General features: G+C 37.6%; 1 protein-coding gene across 1 annotated transcript in view; it reads right to left on the bottom strand.

Moving 5' to 3' along the window:
• Positions 1-15,706, bottom strand: part of LOC134868722 (membrane-associated phosphatidylinositol transfer protein 2-like) — a 55,527-nt gene that overhangs the window by 23,732 nt on the left and 16,089 nt on the right. Inside the window, exons 3-8 of the mRNA XM_063890024.1 lie at positions 15,192-15,415; positions 7,222-7,436; positions 4,872-4,993; positions 4,216-4,449; positions 1,563-1,886; positions 638-733 (exon numbers count right to left, since the gene is read on the bottom strand). Coding sequence (XP_063746094.1) covers positions 638-733; positions 1,563-1,886; positions 4,216-4,449; positions 4,872-4,993; positions 7,222-7,436; positions 15,192-15,269 — 1,069 coding nt within the window. The 5' untranslated portion in view covers positions 15,270-15,415. The remainder of the gene's footprint in view (positions 1-637; positions 734-1,562; positions 1,887-4,215; positions 4,450-4,871; positions 4,994-7,221; positions 7,437-15,191; positions 15,416-15,706) is intronic.

Below are 15,706 nucleotides of genomic sequence, written 5' to 3'. Positions count from 1 at the left end.
GTCTCTGCACGTCAGAGCAATAATATCTACTAACACAGACCCAAATCAACTTAAATCCCAATTTAAACGTGTACAGTAGTCCTTCCTCAAAGGTCATATTTATCCCTTTATTGTTGGTGTTTTTAAATTTACTTTATAGTCAAAATTACTTGATTATCTTTCTGTCAGCTGTTTTGAAGGGCAAGACCATTTGTTGTAGGTTACATTTAGTGACTCTAATATAACAACATTATGTTTCTCTTTCAGAGGTCCGAAACATAAAGTGCAATCATTTAGGAAAAGAAAATCACCTGAACTTCACGGCAAAATACCAACTTCAAGCAAACAAAAAAGTATTTAGAATGAAGCCTTGAGATAGGTGTAATAGATTATAATTATGATCCCAAACAGAAATATGATAATAGCAAATAATCTAATCTAATGTTTGCATGTTGTAAATCCAGTACAAGGCAAAAGGCAGTACAAACAAATATTTCAAACACATATAGGGGATGTTCAAAGTACAAAATAGTACCTCTGTCTCCCCGTTTCTGAACTGCACTATATTAAAGGCACTGGTTGCCCAAAAAATTCTTAAAAAAATACAAAGTAAAGCCAGTGTTGTGTTATTCATCATGCATAAAGAGAAGATTTTCACCGTGAGCATCAAAGAACTCGTCGTCTGTGCTGTCCTCGGAGTCTCTGGCGATGCTCTGCATCCTCCACTCGGAGATGTTCTGGTGAGAAGGACTCCCTGTATACATATTAAACAGAACAGGACAGAGTGATGTTAAAGCTGGGAGTAGTAAGGTTGTATAATGCACTTATCAAAAGTCAGTGTATTAACGACAGTAGATGGTGGTTGGCAGGTCTCCAGTTTGGAGAAAAACTATGGGCACTCAGTGGATGGGGGCGGAAGAAAATTTAGCCACATAGAAAAAAATCAATATCAGTTTAAGTGTGCGCTATGTTTGGAATATTTCCACTGCTTTACCTTTCTGTCAGAGCAGCCCTATTCTGTTATCAACTCTCTCTACAAAGCACATAGTCTCCATTGATTGGGGATATGCCAACCCTTTATCTACTGCAGGTAATTCACTGACAACCTCACACAAACACATCTCAAAACATCTGAACAATCACTTTTATCTTAAGAGAAATGACAAGAGATTTGCTAAAATAAATAACTAAACAATCAGAATTAATTTACATAGCCCAATATTGCAATTACACATTTTTCTCAGGGAGCTTTACAGTGTTTACATCATCATCAGCCCCCCAATGTACACCAAAAAACACCAAAAAAACACCAAGGAATCCCCACAATTAACCGGGAAAAATGGGGAAAAAATCAGGGAGCGCAAGCAGAGGAAGGAACCCTTTCCCGGACGGACATACACGCATTAAATGTTGTGTTTATACATTAAAAAATACAAAACTGGATAATCCAAATGCCAAAATGTTCATGTGAATGTATATTAATGAAAAATAATTCAGGAGTATGTCAAACAATATTCTAGGGGCCACCAAAAAATGTTGATTGATTGGAAACAAATGAGGTAAAAAGCACAAGTCCTCCTCACCGCCTCTCTTAGACGACCTGTTGGAGGATCTGGAGGAAGTGGACCACTGCTTGGTGAGCTCCCCTCGTGTCTCCAGTGAGTCTCCAAGCTTTCCTCCATCTGCCTCTGCAGCCGACCCCACGGACTGAGCTCCCTGCTCCTGGTCCTGGCTGACGGACGTCTCCGTTCCCCCCTCTTCGGTCAGGCTGAACTGGGCCATCTTCTTGGCTAAAGCCAGCTGCGTCTCCAGCTCCAGCAGCCGGATGTCCTCAATGGTGAGGCCGTACCACTCGTCCTGCCAGCACCACGCCTGTCTGTGGGCGCGCACCATCACTTTACGCAGGCCTGGAAGGACAGCAACAAGGATTTCATGTTATTTAAGAGAGGAAAAAATCATGTCCATCATTAACTATAGTGGATTAAACTTTCTTTTTTATTATGTATTTGGTTCGCAAACTTAGAATCACCGTTAAAACAAAGATGTAGGTTTGGTTTTAAACATGAGAAGGGGCTGCTCAATCTTTAAAAGGAATGCATTTTAAATTATTATAATTCTTAAGGAATTAGAAATGTGGTCTGACCGCCTGTATTTATTGCCATAAGACTTTGATAAAAACTGACATACTGATTTAATAGATTAGACTTCTTAAACCAGAAAGTGCAAGGAAAGAAAGAATAGATTAAATAAATGAATCATGCAAAAACTTTCAGACAGAAATACAGTTTTTGGTAATAAAAATCTATCTATCTATAATCTATTATTTAAGTGTTAAGTAACTATTTTATTAAACATTCTGAAAGTGCAGTAGGAATATTATACTGTGTAATATATGATATAAAGTATTTTCCAAAATTAAGTTAAATTATTCATAACTCTAGAGCAGCAATCTGTTTTATTTTGTTCCTGTTTCGAACTAGAGACACTTATGGATCTGTCAAATATGAAAATGTGATCTTGAACAAAGTCTTTTTCTTGATGACTTAAACAAGCATACAGTAAGCTGGTCATAAATCCTGACCCCTCCGAGGAAATCATGATTTAAACATCCAACCTGGTAATAAAAGCCAAAATTAGCAAACAGAGAAAGCTATTAAATTAATATCCAGTGGAAATAACCGCTGACACATTAATAAAGAACGGTCCCGCATTATACAACCCAAAGCCCCTTCCGGCATAATTTATAATAAATACGCGATGTTAGAGCAGGTTAATGCAAATAAAGTACAGTGAATATTAGAAGCTGCAGGTGATATTAGCATAGAGACAAAGGGAAAGTCCTTTATAAAGCAGGCATGTTAAGGTGGAATTGGATGCAACAAGGACAGAAAACAAACAGATTTTGTGGTTTAGGACCTTTTGATTAGGCCACAGAGTAAAAATGCCATGAAGATAGAGCAGCTGCTGTGTAATTAGCCTGGGAGTAAACGCAATGAGGTAGTGAGCTGCGAGCTGCCAGAGTATAAACAGTATAAACAGTCTTAAATCACAGCGGCGAAACAGGAAATTAATCCAGTGTGCTGTGTTATCTCAGGGAGCCAGACTCCTCTCCGTGCCGCTGCCTCTCAAACACTTTCTATAAGGGATTTATTTGTTTTACCTGTCTGCTCACTATCCCTCACACTCCTTTCCTCTTCACTCACTCAAGAATAGACAGTCTAATGAATCAGTGGTTAACCATTCAAGAAAGCAGGTCTTTTGTTTTCCTTTAGTTACTCACTGTCTCTTATACAGCGATCCTGTCTCTAATGCTGAATATCTCTGTGCTTTTTGGCTATTATTGACATTTTGTATTATTAAAATACTTTCAAGGTAATCATATTCAGGGTAACCCTGACTTGTTCAGCATCAGCCCTGACTCCACTTCCAACTTTTATATATATATTTTTTCAGATTTTTCATGGTGATCCTTTACTTTTCCAAGTTTTAAATCTTACATTTTAATAGCTGACCATGCTGTTTTGGGATTGTTATCCTTTTAATTAGTATTTAGCAGTCTTTAAAGGGTAATTCCCATTGTTTTCAGCATTATTTCTGCCTTTAATGGTTTCCTTTAGTATTTTTTGCTAAACCTTTACAAGCTGGGGAAATGCTTTGGGTGCAAATGAATGGCACAAATGAATATGTGCAACTTTAGCTCTTTTCTGATTTCTAAGGATTATTCATAATTTATTATCACTGACTTTCATGGTTATTCACCATTTTTGATGGTCATTTTTTTTACTTTTAGAGATTTCTCTGACCTTTATTATTTATGCCGAGTTTTTCTTTTTTTTCAGCATTTTTATAATTATCATTTATATTTTAGAGGTTTTTTAAATTTTTCATATATATGGCCGATTTATCATAATTAAATTATATTTTTCCAGGGTTTTCTCCGTCATATCAGAAATCAAACATGTCAGGGTTATTATTGAGTTCCATGGTTATCCAAGGTTATTTTTCAGGATGATGTATTTTAGAGGTAACCATGCATGACTTGACCCACAGAATAAGAGAAAGACATTGCCTTAACGGTGTCTGTGCCAAAGACTGCAACCCATCTAAAGGACTGGACACGCACACGCACACACACACACACACACACACACACACACACACACACACACACACACACACACACACACACACACACACACACACACACACACACACACACCGCTCAGCCATACCTACCCACGTCGTGTATGAAGCGTTCAATCTTGGACTGCATGCCCCAGTATCTGAACTCCACTTTGCAGAGTTTGTAGGCACACATGACGGGACATTCGCCGAGGTTCTGGTTGATCTCCTCAATCCAGTCGTCTGACAGCGGACCCCGTTTGGTTTTGACCGACTGATACAGCTTAGGGTCTTCTTCCACCAGATACTCGTGAGGAGGGATGTAGTCCTTTACGATGTCTATGGGGTCTGCGAGGGGAACAAAGTTATTATTAATCACACAAATCAAGTAAGCAGGACACATTTCACGAGGCCCTGAGTGAAAATCTGTCTACGCAGTGTGTGTGTGTGTGTGTGTGTGTGTGTGTGTGTGTGTGTGTGTGTGTGTGTGTGTGTGTGTGTGTGTGTGTGTGTGTGTGTGTGTGTGTGTGTGTGTGTGAGAATGTTTTATGTAATAACTCCCTGCAGGGCATGTGTCTGCACATTTTCCTGCACCACAGTGAATTTTAGTATTCAGGGGCTCAACACGAGCTCCTACACTCCCTCAGTCTTTTCCCTTCACATCACACTCTCTGCGTTCTCCCTGAACATAACACTGTGTAGATCTGATCCTGCATTCACTTAAACAGAAGTCCACTCTCTGAGTTTTCATGGGAAAATGAAGTACTCACCTACAGTCCTCTGTCTTTTTTCAGCAGAAGACATATTGAACACATCCACTTGATTTCCAGTGTCTGGTTTGTAGTACGTCTCAATGTCTATAGAGAACTTCTCTACAAAGGGACAGGTGTACCTGAGAGAGAAAAAACATTTGTTTAAAAGTCTATATATGTCTTATAAACCCATTTTCATTACTATTTATATTTCATTATGTTTTTTTCTTTATATATTTGTGTCACTTTTTAAATCTTTGCTCATTGTTGCATGTTTGTTGTCACCATAATGGCTTTTTGCACATCTATTCATATACTGTAAAGACCAAAGGCTTATGCATGTGTGCTCAATGTGTGTGTGTGTGCGTGCGTGCGTGCGTGCGTGCGTGCGTGCGTGCGTGCGTGTGTGTGTGCGTGCGTGTGTTTTATATGTATGCTATTTAACAAGCAGCCTTAGGCCCACATATCCCCCAACTCTAGATGATATTCCAGCACTTCTCTGTCACCCTTGAGTCTGAAATTGGTACTCTGACTGTATGAAACTGTCTCTGCTGTAAATGCTACAAAGCTACAGGCGCATTGTGATAATTCAAATAGAAAAAATATCAGATGTGGACCCAGTGTCCCTTATCCCAGGCCTCCTGGGCAGATTTGTAACACAAAAAACGTGAAGAGATTTTTCTTTATTCTTACTTAGGCTGCAAGGAAGAGCCTTTTATTGAAGTGGATTCATGAAAACTGTGAAAGCCTGGCAGAGTGTGCAGTTGGATTTATTGCAGTTAGAATATCTTTCATGTATATTTTATTTATTCCTTACATTAGGGGCTTTATCTTTATTATTTTTGCACATTAGCAATGTATTACTATACCTCTTCATTTGCTTGTTGTCAAATAATTTATTTTTTTCACTTTTTTCGCTCCATGGATTCCATAACGTGTTCATGGTGTGCTTGTTGCATGTAAAAAACTAATGTAAACATCGTCAAAAAACTAAACAAAACACAATTTCCTGTGTTTGTGCTTAAATATATTGATTTAGTCTTTTATTTGATTTAGATTTTTTTAATTGGCTAAAACGGCCATTTCATTTTATGTCATATAATGTATAATTGATCATTTTTCATTATAATAAACCAAAGTAAATACAATAATAATAACAATATAAATAATCTTTTTATCATTGTATTTAATTCAGTTTAATATAGTTATCGATGGAGGGAAAGTGATATTTGGTTTTCACTTTTTTGAATAAAATAAATTGGGATGTGTCCCCGAAGCACCTTCTCCTAACACTGTGACAATGTTCTCTATTATTATTCCACAAATTTAGTCAACAGAGGATATAAAAGATAATTATTCAGCTCAAACTGTTCTTCGTCAGCAATAGCGAGTTTACTGTTGCAAATGTATGAATCAAGAAGCCATTAAACGGAAAATCATTAACGTTTTATTACTTAAGGGTTCAGTCACTGTGCTTTAAATAAAACAAGCTGTCCTTAATGTCCCTTTATGTGATGTATGCTTCAGTGTTAACAAATGGATGATTTTAGAGTCAGAGCACTTTTGGAATACTTTCATGTCCGAATTAAGCATTAATCATTTTGAATGTGTGTGATGACTCATTTTCAGAGGTACTTCTACATCAGCATGCAGAAATAACACAGCGCGTACAACTACATTCAAACTATTTTTTAAGTAAAAGTACCTAAAGTATTAGCATTAAATGTACATTAAAAGCACTTGTTACGCAGAAGGGTCTATAATAGAATCTGGTATGACTGTATTAATTAGTTATTAAATAATGTGTGTGTTTACCTAAAAGTTGCACAATATATACTTCTTGGAAGATTAAAACTATATATAAGATTAATAGTACATTAGATTTGGTATTAATAATCTCAATGATGTATTCATTATCCGTTAATTATATCATATTTATAATTTGTTTACCTTTATCCGCTCAGATTGATTGGTTTTTATTTCATTGTCTAAGCCCTATAACAATATCATTTACTAAAACACAAAAAAAGAACTGTAAAAAAATGTAGCATTTTATCTTTTAAGTGTTTGTACTTTAAAAGAAATGAAAGCTGCTAAAAACAAAGAGTTTGATACCTTGTATTATATCTATATTCTGTTGTGTGAGCCCTGTTACAATATCAGTTCTTAAAATGCAAACAAAAATAGCTCATAAATGAATATAGTCCAGAAACAAGTGCAATATTTGTTTTCAAAATGTAGTCGAATTGAAGTATAAAATAGAAATAGTTAACTAGAAATCAGTTTACTTAGTAACTTAGTAGTTACATTAAGTAGTGTCCTTGAGTAAATGTACTGAGTTATTCCCTGCTGTGGTTGGTTTTCTCACCGGGTGCGAGTGTATGGGTAGGCATTCCAGGATTCCTCCTCCACTCGGAGCGCCGCCTGAGGCAGGATGGCACAGAACCAGGACGGGATGTGTTTCCCAATGTGGTAAACTTTGTGTGTGTACTGACCCGACCCCCCGGGCCCGTCCTCGTAGGGTTTGTTCTCCAGGATCTCCACCCCGCTGCCCTCCCCACAGCTCTCCTCTCTGCTCTTCTTCTGCAGGGGGGGAGACACAAAAGAGGAAGTGGTGAGGAGGGGAGATATGACGGAGCTGCTGAGATTTATCAACCCATTTAAAACTAATAAACAGTTAAATAATGAATAAACAGTAATGCATTTTATTACATTATTTCATTTGTGGATGATCAGCAGGATGCAGTTATACGTAACACCCTTAACAGTGTTTCCTCCATTTTCCCAGGATAAGAATTTCATTTTTTTGGTTCAGGATCACAAATTATACAGTTAAAAAGAAAAGAAACCGCTGTGTATTGAGTGGGACTTCTAAAATAAAAAAATGAGTTTTACTTTTTGTTTATACGCAGGGAAAAAGCCTTTTGTTCCCTTTGTTTATAACTCTGTACTGGAGAATATGAACTAGAAATTAAAACAATCACAACTCAGTGACAGCGGCCGGACTCTGGTGTTCGAATAAAAAAAACAAGTATGATTTAGTGAGTAACTCTGAAACGGCAAATGTGCGCCAAAGTAAGACTAGCATTCAGACTTGCTCTTTACACTCACGCTGCCTCCTTTCCTTTATTCTGAAATGATCCCCCTGATAACTCAACACAGCGCTCCTGTCTCTCAATCAGGGTTGTGAGAGGTTTTGGGAGCTGTAGGGATGAGGCAGAGGGAGCAAAGCGATGAGCCAGAGAAAAAAAGCTGTCACATGGAGAACAACAATCTGCTTTTCATTTAACTATACAGACCCTTATAATTTCCTCTGAAGCTCAGGTTGCCCCTCCACTCTATTCCAGAACAAAATATATATATATATATACTGTATGTATACCAAAAATGGAGTTGAAATGTTAACTGTAATTAAAAATGTTTGCTGCTTTTCTTTTTATTATGAAAAAAATCTGAATTAATTTTTGTTTTGTTGAATATATAAATATCGTTTGAGACCTAAAAAAAATACTGTGTTCTACTAAAGTGGTATTCTGTTTTACATTCATTTTTTCCTTATTTTATCTGTACGAAATAAAGATGGCAATGAATAATTGAAAATGAATGGCTACTTTACGAAAAACAAGAACTGCTTTTCTTTTATCTCTTTTGGTCAGGCCCTCTTAATTCCTCAACAGCTCCCTTACTCTTCTCTCCTCTCGTTCTGTGCTGAATGATCAAATGAATAACGTTGAGGAGGTGATTTCAGAGGTCTAGTTTCTCTCTCTCCGCAGTGGGTAACCTGCTCTGAGGCAGCAGATGGTTGGACACAGATCCTGAAGCTCTGAGCTGTGTTTTAAGCTGTTTCTTCACAGCAGGAGTCGTGGATTACTGCATGAGTTTACATCTTCTTAAGAAGCTCTCCGTTTAGACTGAAACCATCTTCACAGGGGCGATGACGGTTTATAAGGCTGGTGAAACATAATAAACCCCTCCAGGATCGAATAGAGCAGCTCAAATATCTACCTTAAGTTTTAGGAGAGGGTATCAACCTATGCTAAAAACTAATTTGCCAATGGATCTATACTTCTGCCTATAACGGGTTGAATTAAAGATTACTTTTGAAGATTCATTAAGAAGGATTACAGTTATACAATCCTAGATGGCACAATTAATTGCACGTGTAGCCCCTCCCATTTAACTTAATAAACAATAAAATAGGCAGTATTATACAACAAACTATAGAACTTATAGAGCAGAAATTAAAAGACTAACAAAATGTTATATAAAAGGAATAGACTGTTAACATTTATATATATATATATATATATATATATAAATGCTTTGTTTCAGTTCAATAAATTGGGAAAATGTGCTGCTTTTTCTATATTATCTTATACTGAAAAACTAATATTTTTCTCTGGGGAATTGTGATTTAATTTAGTTTTTAGGAAGATGTATCGCCATTTCACAGACATTTCTTTGATAATTGAATACATAAAAAAACAAGGCTTAGCCCTACAGTTTGTGAACACCCCAGCTGCATTTTCTTCCTATGCATGATGACCAAATCTTTTATTAAGACTCACTTTCTCTTTTATCTGCTGCTGCACTCTCATGGGGTCAAACATAGAAATGAACTCAATAAGTTGGACAACATCTGCCGATAAATAACTGGCACTGCACAGGAAACTTTGCAGGATCTTTACAAAAAACAATTACCCAAGAAAGCAGAATCCATCCATTCATGTTGTTCCCATTCATTGTTACACAAGCTTTCTCTAGGAGAAAGGGGAGTTATTTTCATAACGGCTCAATTTATTGTCTCTAAAATAACTTTGATTGACTGAGTATTTATACTTTTGCTCTGTGTTTAACTGTGCTAATTGTCTGCATCCAAATGAAGCCCGACCAATTGCTCCTGTGAGGACAAACACACTTATTGATTGATTGATTTGATCTATGCATATTTTACCTATTCTGTTTTCCTCTGTTTCTTTTGTATACATTCTACATTGGTTTTATCTTGCTATATCAAACCATTCAAAAATGTGTGTTTACTATATGTCCCAACCCAGCTGTACAATCATGAAAAAAAAGTTTGATGAAAACTCAAAATATAAAAAAGCAATCTAATGCAATGAATTTTAAAAAAGTAATTCATCTTAAAAAAATGTTTGCATAACATTTTAAGCTCTAATGTTACTGCTGATGATTGAAAAGCTATCTTATTCCTTCCATTGTAATACGCTTTGGTACGACGGGCGGCTCTATGTGAATACAAATCCTCCCGATCATTATTAACAGCAGAGTGGGGTGCTGGGGGTCAACAATGAGAGCTCAGACTGAACACGGAGCTCCCTCTCCTGAAGACTTTGGGGAGGTGATATCAGTAATGAAGGTCAGAGGAGGCAAACAGCTGGAAAATTGCTGTAATCTAGCAGGTAATGTAATTTATGTGAGGAGCTAAGGGTCTTAAATTACCCTCCTCATGTCTGCTGCAGTAAAGGAGAGGGAGAGCACATAGTATCTGTATTAATGACACACACCTCTCTGCTACAAAGTCATCTATACAGGGTTTCCCAGGGGGTTTTAAGGAGGTTTATAGAGCTTTAAGAACAACAGCAGATACAACAGCTGTGCAGAAAATGAAGGTTATAACAACAGCAGTCAGAAGACAACCAAGACAGGATCTAAAGATGCAATCAGCACTTTTAACATTTCCACTCCTTGGCAATATAACCTTCAATTCCCTCTGCACAGCTTCACTCATGTTCCAGCAGTGGAAGTGTTTCTTAAACTGAAGATGCTTCGTCTTCTGCTGAGGTGTGTGTTTCTGGTGTTTGGCTGTCATCAAAACTGTCAAACACACACACGTAATTGGTGAGGCATGACAGGTGCCAACAAGCACAAGAGTGTACATCAGCAGCTGTACACAAACCCAGCTAACTCTTAACCCAGGGATACGCAACCTGTTGTTTCTATATCATCACAGTGTGAGCTTGTGCAGTCACACTTCACAAAAGACTGACATATTGCCCTCTGGGATTGTTTTGTTAGTTGAAAGAGAGTATTAGTAGAAAACAGCACTTCAAATCATTGTTTTTTGGTGCCTTTAGATTATGCTTAATGTCAAAGTTTTGTTCAATAAGTTAAATAATGTGTGGTATTAAAGCAGAGTAGCAAAAAGAGCAAGAAGGCCTAACTGAGTGCACTTTCATATATGTTTAAACCTTAGAAGTAATGTTGTTTTTGTGATATTCAACAACTTTATTGCGTATCTTCCTCATAATGTGCAGTCCTAACTTTGGCAAAGCATGGATTCAAGCTAATGCTAATATCAGCATGCAAACATAATCATAATCATACATCCAAGTGCCCCATGACATGAATTGCCTGCACAAAACTTTACAGCAATCCATCCCATAGTTGTTGTATCAATTTCATATAAAAACATAAAGATCAACCCTGTGGTGGAGCTACAGAAAAACTCATTCCACTAGTTATTGAGATTTTTCAGTCTGAACCAACGCGAAAAACTGATGAAGAGAGTTTCCGATCATTGCTAAAACTCAAAGAATGAGCTGCAGAAAGTTGAACCAACGTCAGAAAAGTACAAAAATGGATGACATTAAGCTCCAGACACATTCTTTACATCTCTCTACCAACTTTTTCTGAAAAATAGTATGTTAGAGAGATTATAAGAGGAATGGCAGCTTTTTAAATTTGCATGTGAGAAAAGACAACATTTAAAGTAAAATGTGTTTGTAACACTTTACAGGTCTGTGTGTTGCAGAATCATTATCTAAGTATTTGTAAAAAGGGATTTTTCAATAAGAATTTAAAAACACAAATGAATTGTTATCTGTATTTTAAAGATTCTTTAAGTTGATGCACAGCTTTTCTGATAAAAAGGCAGGTAATATGTGTCTCAACGCAAATGTATAACACATTTTTCAATACAAATCCATTTGAAATGGATCTGTTCCTTATTATTCCTTATAATATGTTTCCTCTTATTTCTGTAAATTAGTAACATAACAACAAGATTATTTCTTCTTCTTTTTTCAGGGAATTACAGAACAAAAAAGTTCCCTAAGTCTTGAAATCCTTGAATAAAACAGATCATGACTGACAAAAACCTAAATGAGGAAAGATGAGTCAGAAAAGCGTCAGGAGGCATTTATTCAGTTTGAAACACACTGTTCAATAGATGAAAAACTAAGGTGTGCAGCAAAAAAATAGCTGACAGGAAAGGAAAAAGGAGAAGGAGAAGTGAAAGAACACAGATCCTATATGCACAATATGAGAAGTGCAACAGGCCCTGTGCAGAATGATAATGTGTCTAGCTTTGCTGAGGGTCTGGGTCTGTTGTGCCGGCCTGAGCTGCCCCTGAATCATTTATGAGACACCGCAAGGTTAGCATAAAGCAGGAATACACAGCTCCCCTCCTCAGGCATCCGTACGCGCAGAACCACTGGAGCAACAGCAGGACCGCATGCATCAAACACTATCACTGGCTGCTCAGACATTTCATACACATACACCCCCTCACATCAGCCGCTCGGCCATTTTTCAAATTATGTGCTTGTTTTTCAGTTCATGCATCAAACTGTCAGTTCAGCTGGGAAGTAAAACAAAAAATGCAATGATAACTGTGACAGGTGACAGAAAATGATGAAAATAATAGTGTAAAAAAGCTGGAGAAGGAAATACATTTCTCTTTGCAGACGATGTTAAGACTTTGATTGAATACTTATGGGTGTACCAAAGTCACTCATTTAACTAAAGTGCCTGATCGGGCAGTGTTGGACCAGCAGCTCCCATGTTATGAGAGGTAAATTTACTGTTGTATCAAATGAGTTGTATTCTGCTTTAAGAGAGCATGGATAACGCCTCAGTTTCCAGACAAAAAGCACTGTATCAGGGCTCGGCATTAATGGTCCCCGAGGCAAATAAATTGTGTTCGGGCAAGAGGAATGCCTTGCTCAACTGGTCGATCATGCCAGGGAAAAATAAGTGTGATCTTCTCCGTGTTGTAACATTGGATATGCTAATTTAATGTCCTGCCTCCAAAGAACAAGAGCGTGTAAAACAGACATATTTAACATCTCATTTAATGAATTAAGGGTTTGTTTCGAGCAGACTAGCTATGGTGATAGCTGGAACAGTAGAACGATTAACCAATACGGTTTTCATGAGATATATCTTGTATTATTATGTTTGAAAGAAGTGGGTTTTTACGATGGATGTTTCTGTCAAGGAGCCTGGTGGCTTTGAAAATGCATTTTAATTGACATTGACATTAACATTACCCGTCCAAATATATGTTGTAATGATTTTTTAGATAGGCCTACATTTTCTATTTTGGCATTCAGGCAACTCAAACACCTCAGCACCTCGCCTGAATTCTTTTTGATCGAAGGTTACTCAAACTAAAATGCAAATGGATTTGTTGGGTACTATTTATTTATTAAGCAGCGGCTTAATCCATATTTGCTGCTCTAGTGAGTATTTGGAGCAGCAGTTTATGGTTTGTGAGATGAGTCAAAATAAATGACAGTGTGTGTGTTCATGGTAATAAATGAACATGTCACCCAGTGCGTCAGTGTGTGTCTCCTTGGAGTGTTTTTGATCTGCTGGTATGGCTTTATTTTGCATCCAGTATGTCAATGTTTGCAAACTACAGATGTATTTAAAGTAAAATAATCAAATTTAACACAAGGGTGTGTTTACATTGTGTACATGAGTGATGGATGTAACTTAAAATAGTGTATCCAGTAATATGGAGCCAGACATAATGTTGTCATGGTAACGCTAACTGCGCCATCACGTCTCCTCCCTCGCTCTCTTTCTTTCTTTCCGCCCAGATCACAAACAAATGATGGCAGCGGCTGACATGCTGCAGCTGATGTCACCAGTTACCACGGCAACCGACACTCAGCTATGACGCTGAGAAGGAGCAGGAGGGGTCCACCAGTGTGTGTGTGTGTGTGTGTGTGTGTGTGTGTGTGTGTGTGTGTGTGTGTGTGTATGTAATAGTGTGCATCATTAGAGCTAATATTCCAGAGGTTTTTTTTAAAGATGTGTTCTTCTTTGCTCTTCCTGATGTTTTTTCCTGTTTTTATAGAATCAATGAGTTTTTTAAGAGGTATATGTTGTACGGATTATAAATACTACGTATATTAAACTATATAATCACCTTTACTCTATCAAATTATATAAAGTAATTATTTCCTCAAACCTGGAAGTCGTTCAGATTGTCTTTCAGCAGGATTACAGGAAAACTACTTGCCCTAGTTTAATGAAATTAGGTGGAAGGCCATGCATGGGCCAATGAAGAAGCCATTAACTTTAATCAGAGCGGATCTGAATCATGGGCGAATAAACAAATCACTTCATACTTTTGGTAGCATTGTGAGGTACAGCAGGGCCTTGCTGAGAGTCTGCGCTCTCGGATTGCCCTCAAACTACTGATTCCATATTAATAAAACATCCAAATATAGTGTCAATACACAAAATCAGGTCTGATTTGATGGTATCTTTTCACATTTTACATTTTAGTCCACAAATGAAAATCGCGCTGAGCTTATTATTATATTATGAGTATAGTATGATATCCTCAACCTGTCTTTTCTCCTTGATGGTGTCATGAAAGTCTTTTTTGTTGCTTTTTAACTACTTATAAATGTTTTGTTGGTCCCATGAGCATTGTGGGTTATCTTACTTGCTTTTTTTTAATAAAGCCAAACATCAAATGAATCATTTCTACTAATAACAAACTGAATAATCATAACATTTGAATGTTCAGTTTATATATGATATGCACATAATAAAAACGTAACTGTATATATATACGCTTTTTGAATTATTAGCAATTTTATTAATTTGTTATGAAAAACACCCCAAACCTAACCGCTTGCTTTCCCTCAATGAATGTCTAATGCACACATTTGGCTAATATATAATAGTAACACAGTAATCACATCTAGTTCATCTTTTAGTGCATTTTTTATGTGTGTGTGTGTGTGTGTGTGTGTGTGTGTGTGTGTGTGTGTGTGTGTGTGTGTGTGTGTGTGTGTGTGTGTACATGCACAAAACTACTAAATGAATCAGGCATATTGAGCACCATCTGGGCTGCAGAGCCACAGCGCGCCGTGACCCTGTGACCACGCTCCTCACCGCTCTACTTCTGGTACAGTACGACACTTTTAACTCCTGACCTCCAGAGAAAAATACTCCAATTTTCCAGCCTTCATGTACTCCACCTGCAACCCCTCATTAAAGCCTTTAATTTAAGCTAATAGAGAGACATTTTGTTCCCATTCTAGTGTGCGATCTACAAGGAAAACTCCTCACCTGGATCATGTAGAGCTGCGCGATGCGGTACTCCTCCACACTCATCGGCATGGGGATGCGGTACTCCTTAATCAGCATGGTTGAGCTTGAATTGGGCCAACTCCTTGTGTGTGTGTGAGAGTGTGTGTGTCCAGAGAAGGGAAGGCAAGAAGCTCCTCTCTTTCGGCTTCGCTACCCGAGCAGCATGTTCAAACAGCGAGGACGGGACTCATCGTTATTGACACCTGAGACGAGAAGCAAAAACAGACTTTCAGTGGGATAAGACGAGGTTTAACAATATGTAGGTTTTAGCTTCCAGCACTACTTACAAACCAGAGGAGGAGTTAGCATGCTTGTCTCAAGGATTAAACCCCCCGTACACAAGCCAACAGCTCCTCTGTGTGTCCTCCAGCCTTTCCTCCAGATCTATTACAAGGTAATCCACTGACCTAGCAACATCTCTGAAATCCCCCTGCAACCTAAATCCCAACTCCGTGTAAACACAGTGAAGACTCAGCCAAGATGTGGTCAATGAA

This window comes from Eleginops maclovinus, chromosome 8 (assembly GCF_036324505.1).
Source record: "Eleginops maclovinus isolate JMC-PN-2008 ecotype Puerto Natales chromosome 8, JC_Emac_rtc_rv5, whole genome shotgun sequence".
Classification (NCBI taxonomy): domain Eukaryota; kingdom Metazoa; phylum Chordata; class Actinopteri; order Perciformes; family Eleginopidae; genus Eleginops; species Eleginops maclovinus.
The sequence above is the reverse complement of the archived record's forward strand: the minus strand, read 5'-3'. Positions and strand labels throughout refer to the sequence as shown.